This window comes from Sardina pilchardus, chromosome 12 (assembly GCF_963854185.1).
Source record: "Sardina pilchardus chromosome 12, fSarPil1.1, whole genome shotgun sequence".
In the NCBI taxonomy this organism is placed as follows: domain Eukaryota; kingdom Metazoa; phylum Chordata; class Actinopteri; order Clupeiformes; family Clupeidae; genus Sardina; species Sardina pilchardus.
Genome location: NC_085005.1, coordinates 11,132,768 through 11,145,836, shown reverse-complemented (window position 1 = coordinate 11,145,836; position 13,069 = coordinate 11,132,768). Strand labels below are relative to the sequence as shown.

At 42.8% G+C, this 13,069-nt stretch overlaps 2 protein-coding genes across 2 annotated transcripts in view; both read left to right on the top strand.

Moving 5' to 3' along the window:
• LOC134098009 (grainyhead-like protein 1 homolog) overlaps positions 1–454 on the top strand; it is a 12,534-nt gene extending 12,080 nt beyond the window's left edge. The window contains exons 14-15 of the mRNA XM_062550958.1: positions 91–155; positions 328–454. Coding sequence (XP_062406942.1) covers positions 91–155; positions 328–442 — 180 coding nt within the window. The 3' untranslated portion in view covers positions 443–454. The remainder of the gene's footprint in view (positions 1–90; positions 156–327) is intronic.
• Positions 455–6,255: 5,801 nt separating this feature from the next.
• On the top strand, positions 6,256–10,065 carry klf11a (Kruppel like factor 11a). The gene is made up of 4 exons (XM_062551212.1): positions 6,256–6,427; positions 7,566–7,808; positions 8,247–9,183; positions 9,304–10,065. The coding sequence occupies exons 1-4, from the start codon at positions 6,386–6,388 to the stop codon at positions 9,597–9,599; spliced, it is 1,518 nt and encodes a 505-aa protein (XP_062407196.1). The 5' UTR covers positions 6,256–6,385; the 3' UTR covers positions 9,600–10,065.
• Positions 10,066–13,069: the final 3,004 nt, after the last annotated feature.

The following is a 13,069-nucleotide window of genomic DNA, read 5'->3' as shown; positions in this document are numbered from 1 at the left end:
CAATCATACGCTTGCATAAGGTGCTGACACCACATGTGTCATTCTTACATAAAGTGTATTTCTTAGAATTCTGAACTTTGTTTTTTACAGATTTCAGACAAATTCAATCTGCCGGTGGAAAAACTATCAAAGGTTTACAAGAAATGCAAAAAAGGGTAAGATGAATAGTTTCTTGAAAAATGTTAAAAAAAAAAAATAAAAAAAAAAGTTTATAAAAGATGTTAAAATGTAAATGTTGTGGTTTAATTTCTTGAAATTAAACCGTATCCATGAAGTGTGTTCCCGCCATGCAGGTAGTAACCAAACACCTTGCCATTGTGTCTCTAGGATTGTAGTAAACATGGACGACAACATAGTACAGCACTACTCCAACGAAGACACATTCCAGATGGACTTAAAGGAGGACAGGGGCACATTCTCCCTCACGCTGACGGAGATCTGAGCTGTACGGGGGCTGGGGCTGGGGATGGGGGTTTGGGGAGAGGATGTGGGGTGGGGGGTGGGGGGCTTGGGGGTTCAAGGGGTTCATAGCTACAGTATGCACCATACACGAGAGGAAGGGAAACACTAAGTGTGTGCCTTGTTTACACTGCAGAGCAGATGATATGTGATAATGCTGAGCTGAGAGAGTAGCATTGTTCTGTGTGTGTGTGTGTGTGTGTGTGTGTGTGATTGTGTGTGTGTGTGTGTGTGTGTGTGTGCTTGTTTATGTGTTTGTGTTTTCATTTCAGCGAGCAAATCTCAGGGAGTAAATCTCTGCCATAATGCCCTTTACGGGCACATGTTTTTTTTATATATATATGTTGACTGTGATGTGTATTAATCTGTTTTGACACGACTGGTAATGTGACGTCATCTCAGCTGAGATGTGTTGATAGGTCAGATCAGGCATTATAGGTCAAATCAGCCATTACCTATCATCATATGAGAAGTATGTACATGTACAGCATGTTTTATTGAGAGTATGTAATACGTTAGGGAAACTATGGTTCTTTGGCTGTATATCCAACACAATAAGTCTATGATTTGATTATATCATGTCTGCCTTTCAGAAATACGCCATGAAATGGGATACCTTGCGCCATAGAGTTTATGATATGATGGAAAGTGCACAAGATATTCAGTGTACAAGCACAGGGTTGATGGCCCACAGTATTTATGTGGATGTTCAACTACAGAATACATTTTGCTGGAATTACTCCGAGTTGAAAATATATCAGAATATCAGTGTAGATACATTTGTCAGTAAGTATTAAAATAAAGAGGTGAATGTATTTATACTAAGTATTTATATTGGCATATTCTGATAGAGTACCTTATTGGCTTCACATTATTAATGTTTGAGGTAAACACTCCAGTCGGTATTTTAGAGCTATTAGTATTTAAAGATTTAGTATTTATTTTTTTCTCTCTTCTCTCTTCTTTTATTTTGCTCTTTAAGACATACATGTTTTTATACTCTGACAACAATATCTGTATTTTGAATTCTGAAAGAATGACATGTTTCCACAACTATGTGCTAGCCTCTCTTTCTTTTTGTCTTTTGAGGAATAAAGGCCAGTTTTGGAGAAGTCTTCTCATTCTTTTTGTGATATTATCAGGTTAAACGCTTTCCCCCACTTTTATTCTTTCCCTTTTTTTGGAGAAGGAAGTGGGGGTTGGGGTCAAACAGGAAGTATGTGCCCGGGCCTCCAACAAAAGCCTCCAGACGCTGATCTGTTTTTGTGATACATTTGGAATCCTGTTGGCAAGATAACTGAACCTCAGGAGACACGTCCATATGCGTGGCCAAAAAAGATTGTATAGTACGTAGAGTAGAGTATGACCCATCGAATAACCTTCAAGCATTGACTAGTGATTTCTAGATGAATTCAAACTAGAGGACAACAAATTGTTGTGAATTGCTTTGCGATTGCTCTCAAGTTGCTGTAGACCTCCAAGCTAGTCCGTATAATGGGAGCACATCTGGTCATGGACCAAATAACCCCCGACGTGATTCGGTCCACGCCTTGTGAATTAACAAAGATGTGCTGTATAGGTGTAGCGAAATATTGTCTGTGCCCACAGGCAGAGTCGTTTAGTCAAGTCGGTGTCATTTAGCAGATCTTTGTGAAGTTCCTGACTCGGTGAAGCCTGCCTGCTCTGCCCCTCCTGCCTGCCTCACTGCGTGTGTGTGTGTGTGTGTGTGGGCTGGGTGGGGGCAAGAGGGAGGCCGGGGAGGCTGGGGTTGGCTGCTGGGCCGTCTCCCTCTGGCCAGCGCAGTGCTGACCTAAGTAGAGACAGAATGTGTGTGAGTGGTTGTATAACGCTGAGTAAGATCTGGGCCGAGTTCCGCTCTAGAAACACAGTTTGGAGAGCGGCGAGGCTGGGCACGTAGGCCTTGTGTAAAGTGAGGGAGAGAGGGAGAGAAAGAGACAGAGAGAAAGAAAGAGAGAGAGCAATGTGAAAACTTTCTGTTCACTGTTGCTTAGTTGTACAAAAACAACTCTGAGTAAGTTTAATTATATGAGTTGTTGTTGTTGTTGTTGTTGTTGTTGTTGTTGTTGATGTGTAAAGTTTCAGGGTTTTTGTACTTTGTGGTTTTTCTCCCTCACTCTGTGGAGAGGGTCAACTTACATACCCGAGCCCCACCCTCAACACCACATGTCTGTCTGTCAGTCATTTTGAACTGGTGCACAAACAGGCTCACATACACACGCACAGACTCACAAACATGTGTAATCTACCTCCATATGGAGAAGCGCCCTACCACTGCAACCACTGCAGTTGGTTGAGGCCCCCCAGGGGTGGAGTCTGGACAAAGGGGTGGTGGTAGTGGAGGTGGAGGTGGTGGATAGAGGGGCTACATCTGTCACAGAGTGCTCTCCCCGCTGCTGTCGTTTCTCCCACAATCCCTTTCACCCCTCGGGCAGGCCCCTTGCCAGGGCCCCTGCACTCACACACACGCACACACATACACACACACACACACACACACACATACACACACACACACACCACTCTCACACCACCCGACATGAATTCCTGAACATCCAAACCCCTGGGCCTTTGGACACTCGCCCTGAGGATATGATTGAGTTGGTCAGTAGTGCCGTTCCATAAAAACAATCCTTCATTGATATGTTATGATATTATACATATATATATATATTATATATATATATATACACACACACACACACACACACACACACACATATATATATAGAAAATGTATAAGAGATACAAACATAACATGACATAACAAAATGTATCATAATTATACCCCAACTTAATTTAATTGCTATTTGGTGTAAACCTATGCAATAGAACAAGACATTTACAGTGCTGTGTGTTTACATTTTTCCTATTTACTATGTTGCATTAGCAGGGTTACTGAATGATGAATAATGATGGAAGGGAAAATATCCCCTTTTTGTTTCTCATAAATGATTTAGATAATACAGGTTTGGGCCACATTAACGATTGGGAGTTTGGAATTGTAATAACATTATTGTATTGGTGTTATGAGGTGCTTTAGAGCTTTTGCGAGGGGGAAATGGTCTTCACCCAAGTACCAAATTAGCCATGTCCATTGACCTTTGACCTTCAGTAACGGTTCTGCTGTCACAACAACATGACACATCCTTCTGAGTTCCTCAAAAGCAAAATCAGCTTGCTAGGAATGGGTGTGTTTCTGAGGCGATAATGCTGCTTTAGGAAAGATGGAATCCTGCACGTGGAATATATATACTGTATATATATGTTTTTGTTGTTGTTGATCCGGACACTGGTCAAGATCAGTTGCAGAATTGCAATTCCTTCCCCATGTAATCACTGAGGAACGAGACTCTGGAAGATCCCAATCTCGCCTCCATCGTTAATGGCCGACACGGTTGCTTTTCATTCTGAACAAATTCATTCAAGAGCTTGATGTTGTGGTTAGAAGGACATGATGGTACCTGATCAGATCACAATCGAGGGTTTATTGTCAATGAGTTAGACATACGAAGGGCGGGGTCATGTGCTTGCGAAGCAGTCTAGGCACATTTGTATGGCATGTCCTGCAGCAACACTTTCTCATTCACCAGGCAGCCTGTGTTTCGGTAAATGGTTCCCTCACACGCCACCACCACCCTGGTGTGCACCAATCCTGCTTCCTCCTTCCCCCAGCTTCAGCGGAGAGCTTGGCAAGCTTTATGGTATGCCTCACATGTGTCTGGGTTTCCAAGACAACAGCTACCCAATCAGCATGCAATCCAGCGGCGGTGTCAGGGTTATGGATGGTGGTGATGGTGCAGCTCACCCCCACTCTGGCTACGCTGTTTGTTTTTATCTGCTACAACTCCCTCATACGTGACACACCCATACATGGAGAAAGCATGACTATACAAGGTAAAACCCAAAATGTAGGTCACTTGCGTACAGGAAGTTAAAACTGATGTTTTGGCAGTAGAGTAGTGGAACAATGACCTCCTTGTTTAAGGACCATTTGATAGGTCTGGATTTCAGAAAAAAAAAACCTTGTATTGCCCAAACTTGAATGAGAATGAATTCAATTAAGTCTAATATACAAAACCAGAATAAACTTTTAGATGTTAAAATATAGAGAACAATGATGAAACCTAATGTCCATAAAATGATTTGAAAAAAAATTTCAAAACTGCTGAAATATCATTAGCAAACTACCATGCCAAAATAAACTGCAGAGATGGTTCCTCTTGAAAACTGTTTCAGCTATGATCATAAGCTTTTTAAGAAGCTGTATGCACTGTTCGACAAACCTCTTGGACTGAAAGGGAATGGCTGAGTGGTGAGGGGAATATACATTTCTGCTCCCCTTTGCCTCAAATGGGGAGTCCTCCATTTATGGTATAGACAGTGTGTGTGTATGTGTGTGTGTGTGTGTGTGTGTGTGTGTGTGCGTGTGTGCGTGTGTGCGTGTGTGTGTGTGTGTGTGTGTGTGTGCTGCCTGTTAAGCTGTGCTATTCTTAAAAAGTTACAACATATCACAGTACATATACATACATATGTGTGTGTGCATGCGTGCGTGTCTGTGTGTGTGTGTGTACTTTATGTACAGTTCTGTTCTATATATAGTCTTAATTTAACAAATATAACATCTTTCCAAACATAAAATATATTTTTGTTTACTTGATTCCAATTTTTAATCTAAGACCTTCCCAAATCACCTTTCTCCATAGGACTAATCAATGGTATTTGGTTGCATATTGGATAAAGTAAGATCATTTTCTTAAGGCTATAAGTTTTTCTAGTAGAATTACATTACAGCTGAACAAAGAATAGAGAACAAAGATCTTGAGCTCTCCTTCGCTGCTCTAAGTTGATGGTTGTTTATAACTCATCAGTGTCTTGTAAAGCTTCAGGCACAGCTGGTGGACTGTTAGGAATTCACTAATCAAACAAATGGGGAACAAAGAACAGCTAAACCTACATAAGATGAGCTATTATCTTAAGTGGAAAATATGATGTTCTGTGTCTCTGGTCAATAACTCTGCCACGGGAAAATTTGCGATGCGTTATTTCAAACAAGTTAAGCCTAAATATATAGGTGAGCTAAATCCGTTAGAAGGTCACACAAAATTAATTGCTGTTATCACAAATGCATAAACTCTATTTTACAGCTGTTCGAATATTTAGGTGCATTGGGTATCGGTTAGATTATTTGTTCTAGAATTTAGCTAAAAACTAAAATACAAAATGGGTAGGCTATTTGCCAAGTCGCCTATCTGTTGATAACCTACGAAACATGAGAAATTACGCTTGAGAAATTAAAGCATATCAGGACTACCGCGTCTCTGCATAACACAACACTGTGTAGTTACAGGCAACAACATTACAACTTCTCTGGCGTTACTATAGAAAGCGCTAGGATTACAGTGTAGCACTTTGTGCGCTCTCTGTCTGCGCATGTCTCGTTTCCCTGGCATAGCAAGCCAGACGCGTGCAAGTATCTCACGATTCCGCTTGTTCGCCGCTCCGACCTTTCCCCCAGTTTGCGCGAACCGAGTTCACCGGGTTTACTCTGACACCGCTGACTCCTAAGTTACGCCCTCCAACAGCCACGCACCCTCTTTCCTCCAATCGGCCCACGATCACGTACTGATCACGCGCTACCTTCCCTCCCATTGGCTCACAGCCGCTACACCTTTGTTTTTGATTGGTAACATGTTACCACCCGCTATTCTGCAATGAATTTTGTTTCTGTTTTTTTTCCTGAGTTTTTTTTTTTTACGTCTCCTCACTTGATTCACTCAGCTGAGGTTGGACCCTGCCGCTTAGAGTGGTTACACTTATGAGCTCAGGACGCACGGAAAGGAGTCGCTGAGCAATTGTCTATCTCCTTTGTTGACTTTTGACATATCAAGAGGTTGTGTTGCTCCTTATGCTGACTTTTGCGCCAGGTCCTGTTGCGGAGTCCTGTCGGGTGAGTTGATACAAAACTGGTCACTGAAAGTGTGTTTTAGTTTGCACATCTGTACTGGGCTGAATGTGCATTGTTTTGCCTTGACAATTGCGATTTCATGTTGGTTATCTAGTTTACTCGCTTCAAACAAACATCCCTTCTACTTCTATATTCTCATTGCGATTTATGGGGCTGTATTTATAAAGGTAAAGTGCTGATGTTAAACCTTCTTAATACAACTTGGTTGAAATAAATGTAGTTCCTTTGCCTGTGGTCATTATCTTTCCCTAAATTATTGCAGCTAAAAGTGAACACTGCAATTCAGCTGTCGCATTTTTTTACCGTTTGCTATGAAGGTCCCGCTCCTATAAATACAATGTAACATTCAAATACGTACATTAAAAATCGAATAACCTGTGTATGCTACTTTATTAATAATTGTGATTAATTTCTAAATCTGCTTTATCATGGGGATACGTTGATGGTTGTTGCGAGTGTCCATTTAGGCCTCCGGTGTTATATGGGCAGCATGCTTTTATTTTATACATATTTAAAATATTTAACTGTAGTGCTTTCTCTAATTGGCAGTGGAGAGTTACAATAAATGGAGGTGTAACCTTAATCCAATACTTCCTGATGCGGGTTCCACCCCTGCACCACCGCCGCCGTTGCACTCACATGGCCTGTTCGGTTAGAGAGCACGTCACTGTTTAATCTATTTTTGGAGAGGGGAGGTTCCCAGTCTCAGTCAAATGTTATGTGAGACGCTGGGTGTTGCCGCGCTAACTGTCGAGCTGTGCCACCGCCCCCCTCGGTCTCCGTTCTACCTCCCGCCCCTGAGCGGCTGGCCGGAGCTCTACGTGCAGTTGTGCACTTAGCAGATGCCTCGCAGACCACCGAATTTACAGTAGACTAGAGGGTCATAGTGTGTCCCTCCTAGTATGGAGAGGTGGAAGTGCTTTGTGCGCCAGAGTAGACCAAGCAGACTATTTTGATGCATTGAATATACCAGTTGCATTCAACTAGGCTACTGTAAAATTCTTGAATACAGTGGTGGGTTACTATATTTGATTACTCCCTGACCTCCCATGTCTGTTGAAATCAAAGCTCAGACTAGTGCTGTAATAACGAAGGTTTTGTTGATATTGCATCCCATCAGGCAGATACAACCTACTGTGCTGTGGAAATGGAGAGGAACCGGCACGACAGCGAGAGGTCCTGCTCTAGCATCCTGGAGCATCATGATCTGGAAGCCGCAGAAGCCCTGGTCTGCATGAGCTCATGGGTTCAAAGGTCGCACAAACCACGCCCTCTCACTCCAACCTCAGACTCCTGTGACTCCTTGGTACTGCATCCTGAAGTCACAGAGTCCCCCAAAGACATGGTCTCCCTGTCCTCACTGGTAAGATCAGTCATACCAAATATGGGGCTGCCATAATGTTAAAATCTACTTTCACTTTCATTTTCTAGTAAGTAGGCTATGTGAAGTGTAAGGCATTGTGCCATAAAGACCTTCACAATGAAGGATGGAAATGGCAAACCTAAACTGTCAAGTACTTAAGGATGTGAGATTTGTAGGGGTTGCTGATGAGATCAGTGACTGGAAATAAGAAAAGACAGAATGTTATTGCCAATGAAGAATTAATCATGCATGCTATAATGGACATACTAATTAGTAATGTGCTTTACAAGGAAATTATCATTTGTCTTGCCATGAACCTATGAAGCCTTGAGGGTTGTCTCAAAACAGACAAAGATCAATAACCCAGAGAGTAATCAGATCCAGTCTGAGTTGAAGAAATGAGTTTATGTTTAACAAACGTGTTGTTCTCTCCTACAGTGCATGACTCCACCTCACAGTCCCAGCTTTGCTGAGACCTCGACCACCACTGTCCAAACCTTCTCAGGCCCACGGTCAGTCTTACCACAGCCCAGGCTCTGCTCAGCTCTGCCTGGCAGAAATGCCAACCACGTCGTTTTACCGCCAGGCACAGTGAACTCTTCCCTGGGAAATCCTGCCCTGCTGTTACCCCCCCTGGAACCAACTGCAGGGTCACAATGCAGAGCCATGGCAACCAGTGTCATCCGCCACACAGCAGACAGACCATTCACCGCCCACATTCCACCTGATTCCACTGGGCAACAGGTGAGGCTGGTGGAGACAGAGAACCAGGGACCGCAATCTGAGGCCAGAGGGATCTCTACCTTGTCCCCGATGGTTCCCATGCAAACTGAGGCACAGAGCAGCCCCTGGGCTGGGATGGAGGTTATCAACAACAACCCCCCCATTGCCTCGCCACCACCTGCAGTCTCACCCTCCCAAGTCAATACCTTGCCCCATCCGGCCTTGTCCAGCTCTCCAGTCCTCTGCCAGGTTTTTCCAGTGAATGGCCAAACCGGGATCATCTCTGCCTTCGTCCAGGCTCCAGTTCAAATGCAAACCGCCAGTGGGCCCAAGGCCATTCTTCCTCAGTCGCCATCTTCCTTCCCGCAGCAGGTTCTGGTGGGCTCTCCTGTGGGCCAGGGGACGGTGATGTTCGTGGTTCCTCAGTCTTCCATGTCTCATCCCCAGCCCGGCCCACAGAGCGTTGTCACCCTGGGCAACACCAAGCTTCTTCCCCTGGCCCCGGCTCCAGTGTACATGCCCTCAGGTCAAAACGGAAACGCCACACAGGTGGACTTCTCCCGCCGGCGGAACTATGTCTGCAACTTCCCCGGATGCAAGAAGACGTACTTCAAGAGCTCTCATTTGAAGGCACACCTCAGAACCCATACAGGTTGGTCTAATTGGATTGTTTTACTAATCTGTCTGGTGGAGAGAAACGAATACGGGATTGTCTGTGTACACCATAACTATCAATGTTACCTGTTAATGTGTTTTTATTTTGTTTTTACAGGTGAGAAACCTTTCAGCTGTCACTGGGAAGGCTGTGATAAAAAATTTGCCCGCTCTGATGAACTCTCCAGACACCGGCGCACACATACTGGTGAGAAGAAGTTTGTGTGCCCAGTGTGTGACCGGCGATTTATGCGAAGTGATCACTTGACCAAGCACGCTCGTCGACATATGACCACCAAGAGGGCCTCAACGTGGACCTCAGAAGTTCGTGACCTCAATAAAATGGCTGCTTCCAAGGCCCCACCAACCAACTCCTCTGTTCCTCTCAGTGTACTCGTATCCGCCTCAAACTAGAAACAAGTCTTAGGCCATAGGGCCACCTCAGGACAATATCCCACTGACCATCTATCACGGGAAAAATAAGTGACAAACACAAAATGGCTGCTACCCCAACAATGGACAGAAACAAACTGACTTTGCACTGGATTTTTAAATACATTGTTGTTTATACTTTCTTTATATGGATTTTTGTTTACTTTTGTACAAGTAATGTTTCTCAAACTTATGCACTCTTTTTGCCAAAGCCTTCGCATTACAATATGTTATCTGTTACTCCTTGTCGGTCTATGTATATTTGTATATATAATATCTATATATGAATGTAATGTGTACTCCATCTTGCATTTATTGACAATATATAAATACGTAAATGTTATTGATGTGCTTAAATCTGTAAGTGGACAGTATTCATAGATGTGATACTATCTACTGTCTTGTCTTGCTTTGCATATTATTTAATAAACATTTGTTTTTAAAAAAACATCGCTGGCATATTAATTGCTACAAGTATGCAATAAATTGTAGAGTAAACCGTTTTAGTGATCACACAAACATAAACATGCAGGGGGGGGGGGGGCACTTTGACCAGATCATTTAAAATATAGGAAAACCCCAATCAACAGAGGGTAAGATATTTGACGATACACTTGCATGAACAGTTCTATTACACAACACTGATTTCTCCCAGTCCCCTATAAGCCATCTCTCCATAACACCCAGTAACAGGCTTCCGCAAATCAGACTGGATTATGGTAGTATGACTAGGGGGCGCGACCAATCGTAGAGAGGGTAGAGTTGCAACATAGTTACAGGTTTTTGATTGGTTTACTGAACGCCCGCCCATTTGCCTTACTGACCGACTTTCTCAGTTAAGAAAAAGATTATAGGGACATTCATTATTCGTTAAATTTAACGTTACAGAAAGTATGAATGAATATATTGTAGTTGCTGTGGAAATAAATTGCTCACCGTTGATTGTGGCCAGGTAGCCTAGGCTCAAAAAACAAGACATCCGGGTTTTTTTTTTATTTAAATTCTCTACAAAATTACAAACATATAGGCCTACGATCTATTTTATATACATAATCAGCATCTTAATCATTGGAATTATAATCAGAACACATTTACAATGAAAACAACTCACAACTTTATTTCCATCAGATATCTGGAGTTTGGACCAATCAAATTCGGGGGCATTGAGTTCCTTTGTGTTCCATAACAACTCGCTGGGGCTTCGCCGTCAGCATTGCCCTACATATTACATAAACTCAAACGTGGACCATGCTTTTGTGATCGTGTCCTAGGTGCAAAAATGAGTAAGTCTACAGGCACATGTTTGCTATTTGGCTATTCGACTTTCTTTTGCCAATAATTCGGCTGCATTTATTTTATTTTTTATTTATTTTTTACTAAAGAAACACGAGGATTTGGCCTTGGCTACCTATCTGAAACAGAATGCGTAATTTATATGTAGCACGGAGGAAAGCCTTTAAAGTAAATCTTACCGTATTAAATCTCTGAACATTAGAACTGAAGATCTGCTACATGGTGATAGGTCTATTCATTTAAAAGCGCACATAACTTTCAAATACCTCGCAGCTCTGCGTCTCAGTTTAAAACAACGAAACCTGCGCCCCCTGGTGTCAAAAAAAGAAACGAGTATTTATCAGAAAACAAGCAAATAAAACAAGCAAATTGTGTCTATTTGCTCCCATCAGTTTAGTGAACCTGGCCACAACTTAAATGGGATAATGCTTAATTGTTACAATTATGAGGGGAGTCCTCAGAAAAGGCTCTCCCCTACAAAAGAGACAATGCGAACCACTTGTGTCCGGACGCCTCAGTAGCCTAATAACATTTACACTACAAAATACACTACATTACCAAAAGTATTGGGTTGCCTGCCTTGACTCACATATGAATTTAAGTGACATCCCATTCTTAATCCATAGGGTTTAAAATGACCTCGGTCCACCCTTTGCAGCTATAGCTTCAAGTCTTCGGGGAAAAGCTTTCCACAAAGTTTAGGAGTGTGCTTATGGCAATTTTTGACCATTCTTCCAGCAGCACATTTGTGAGGTCACACACATGATATTGGATGAGGCAACTCACTCTCAGTCTCTGCTCTAATTCATCCCAAAGGTGTTCTATTGGGTTGAGGTCAGTCAAACCGGTCAACTTAATCCTCACCAAACTCTGTCTTCCATGTGGACCTTGCTTTTGCTGTGCACAGTGTCATGTTGGAACAGGAAGGGACCATCCCAAACTGTTCTCACAGAGTTGGGTGCATGGAATTGTCCAACAACAACTGTCCAACATGCTGAAGCATTTCTGGAACTAAGGGGCCAAGGCCAGCTCGGGGATGGCCCCTTCCTGTTCCAACATGACTGCCACTTGGATGTCACGGGTCAAGGCAGTTGACCCAATACTTTTGTCAATAGTGTATATGTGGCCCTGTATAGTGGACATGGCACTTTAACATTTATATATATATATATATATTACCGGCATTTGCTAATTTTCATTATGGTCAAATGCGTTTCAGACCACCTCAACTAGGGGTTTGAATGACTGGCTCTCAATGCGTGTCGGTGAATGTTTACACTTATGAGTGGTGAACTGTTGTGATTGGATCACCCAAGACACATTTAACTGATCACTTGTGATTGGATCACCCAAGACACATTTTAAAAACAAATGTAGGCTAAATGTTCCTTGTCTGGATTTTGAAATCTGGTGGATTCACCATCATCTCACAATTATATTTTTAGTATGCATCACCTAAGCTATTGAATGTCTAAATATATTTGTATATCTATATACAGATAAGACAATAATTAGGTCCATATACACCACACCAGACTGTGACTGTAGTGTTAAGGATGGACTCAACAAAAGCAGTGTAAAACTAACGGGATCAACAGCCCCTGATAGACCATGCTTCCTCAGTTGCCACGGAAAGAACATCCTCTACCTACCTGTTGACACAGGGCTGTTGGATATTGTGAAGGGGACCTGTGGGGTGTCTACTAAAATTCACTATCATCGCCACAATCTTGGGCATGTTGAGCTCTAAGTTGCTCTGACTGCACCGGCACCATCATTCTCCAGGTCTCTGCAGTCAGGTGTAGCGGGATGTTACAGTTTGCCTGATGAAGACCCAGCAGGGTTGAAATGTCGCCTATCTTTTTTTTTAACAAAGAGCTAAAAGCAGTGTTACAGACATTACATTATTTTACTAAGGTGGTTTTACTAAGTACAGTCCCATGTCAAGAATGTCATTCCCTGACCTGTTTGCCGGCAAACAGCAGGGGATCCAGCAGGTATCATGTGATGTTGTTCAGGTGGGCCAAAACTAGTGACCAACATCAGAGCAACAGCCCTGTAGTCATTCAGACCTTTAATGGGGGATTTCTTGTGGACTGGAATAATGGTGGCGTGTTTTAAGCCACAAGGATCTTCACACATCTCAAGGGATCTGTTGA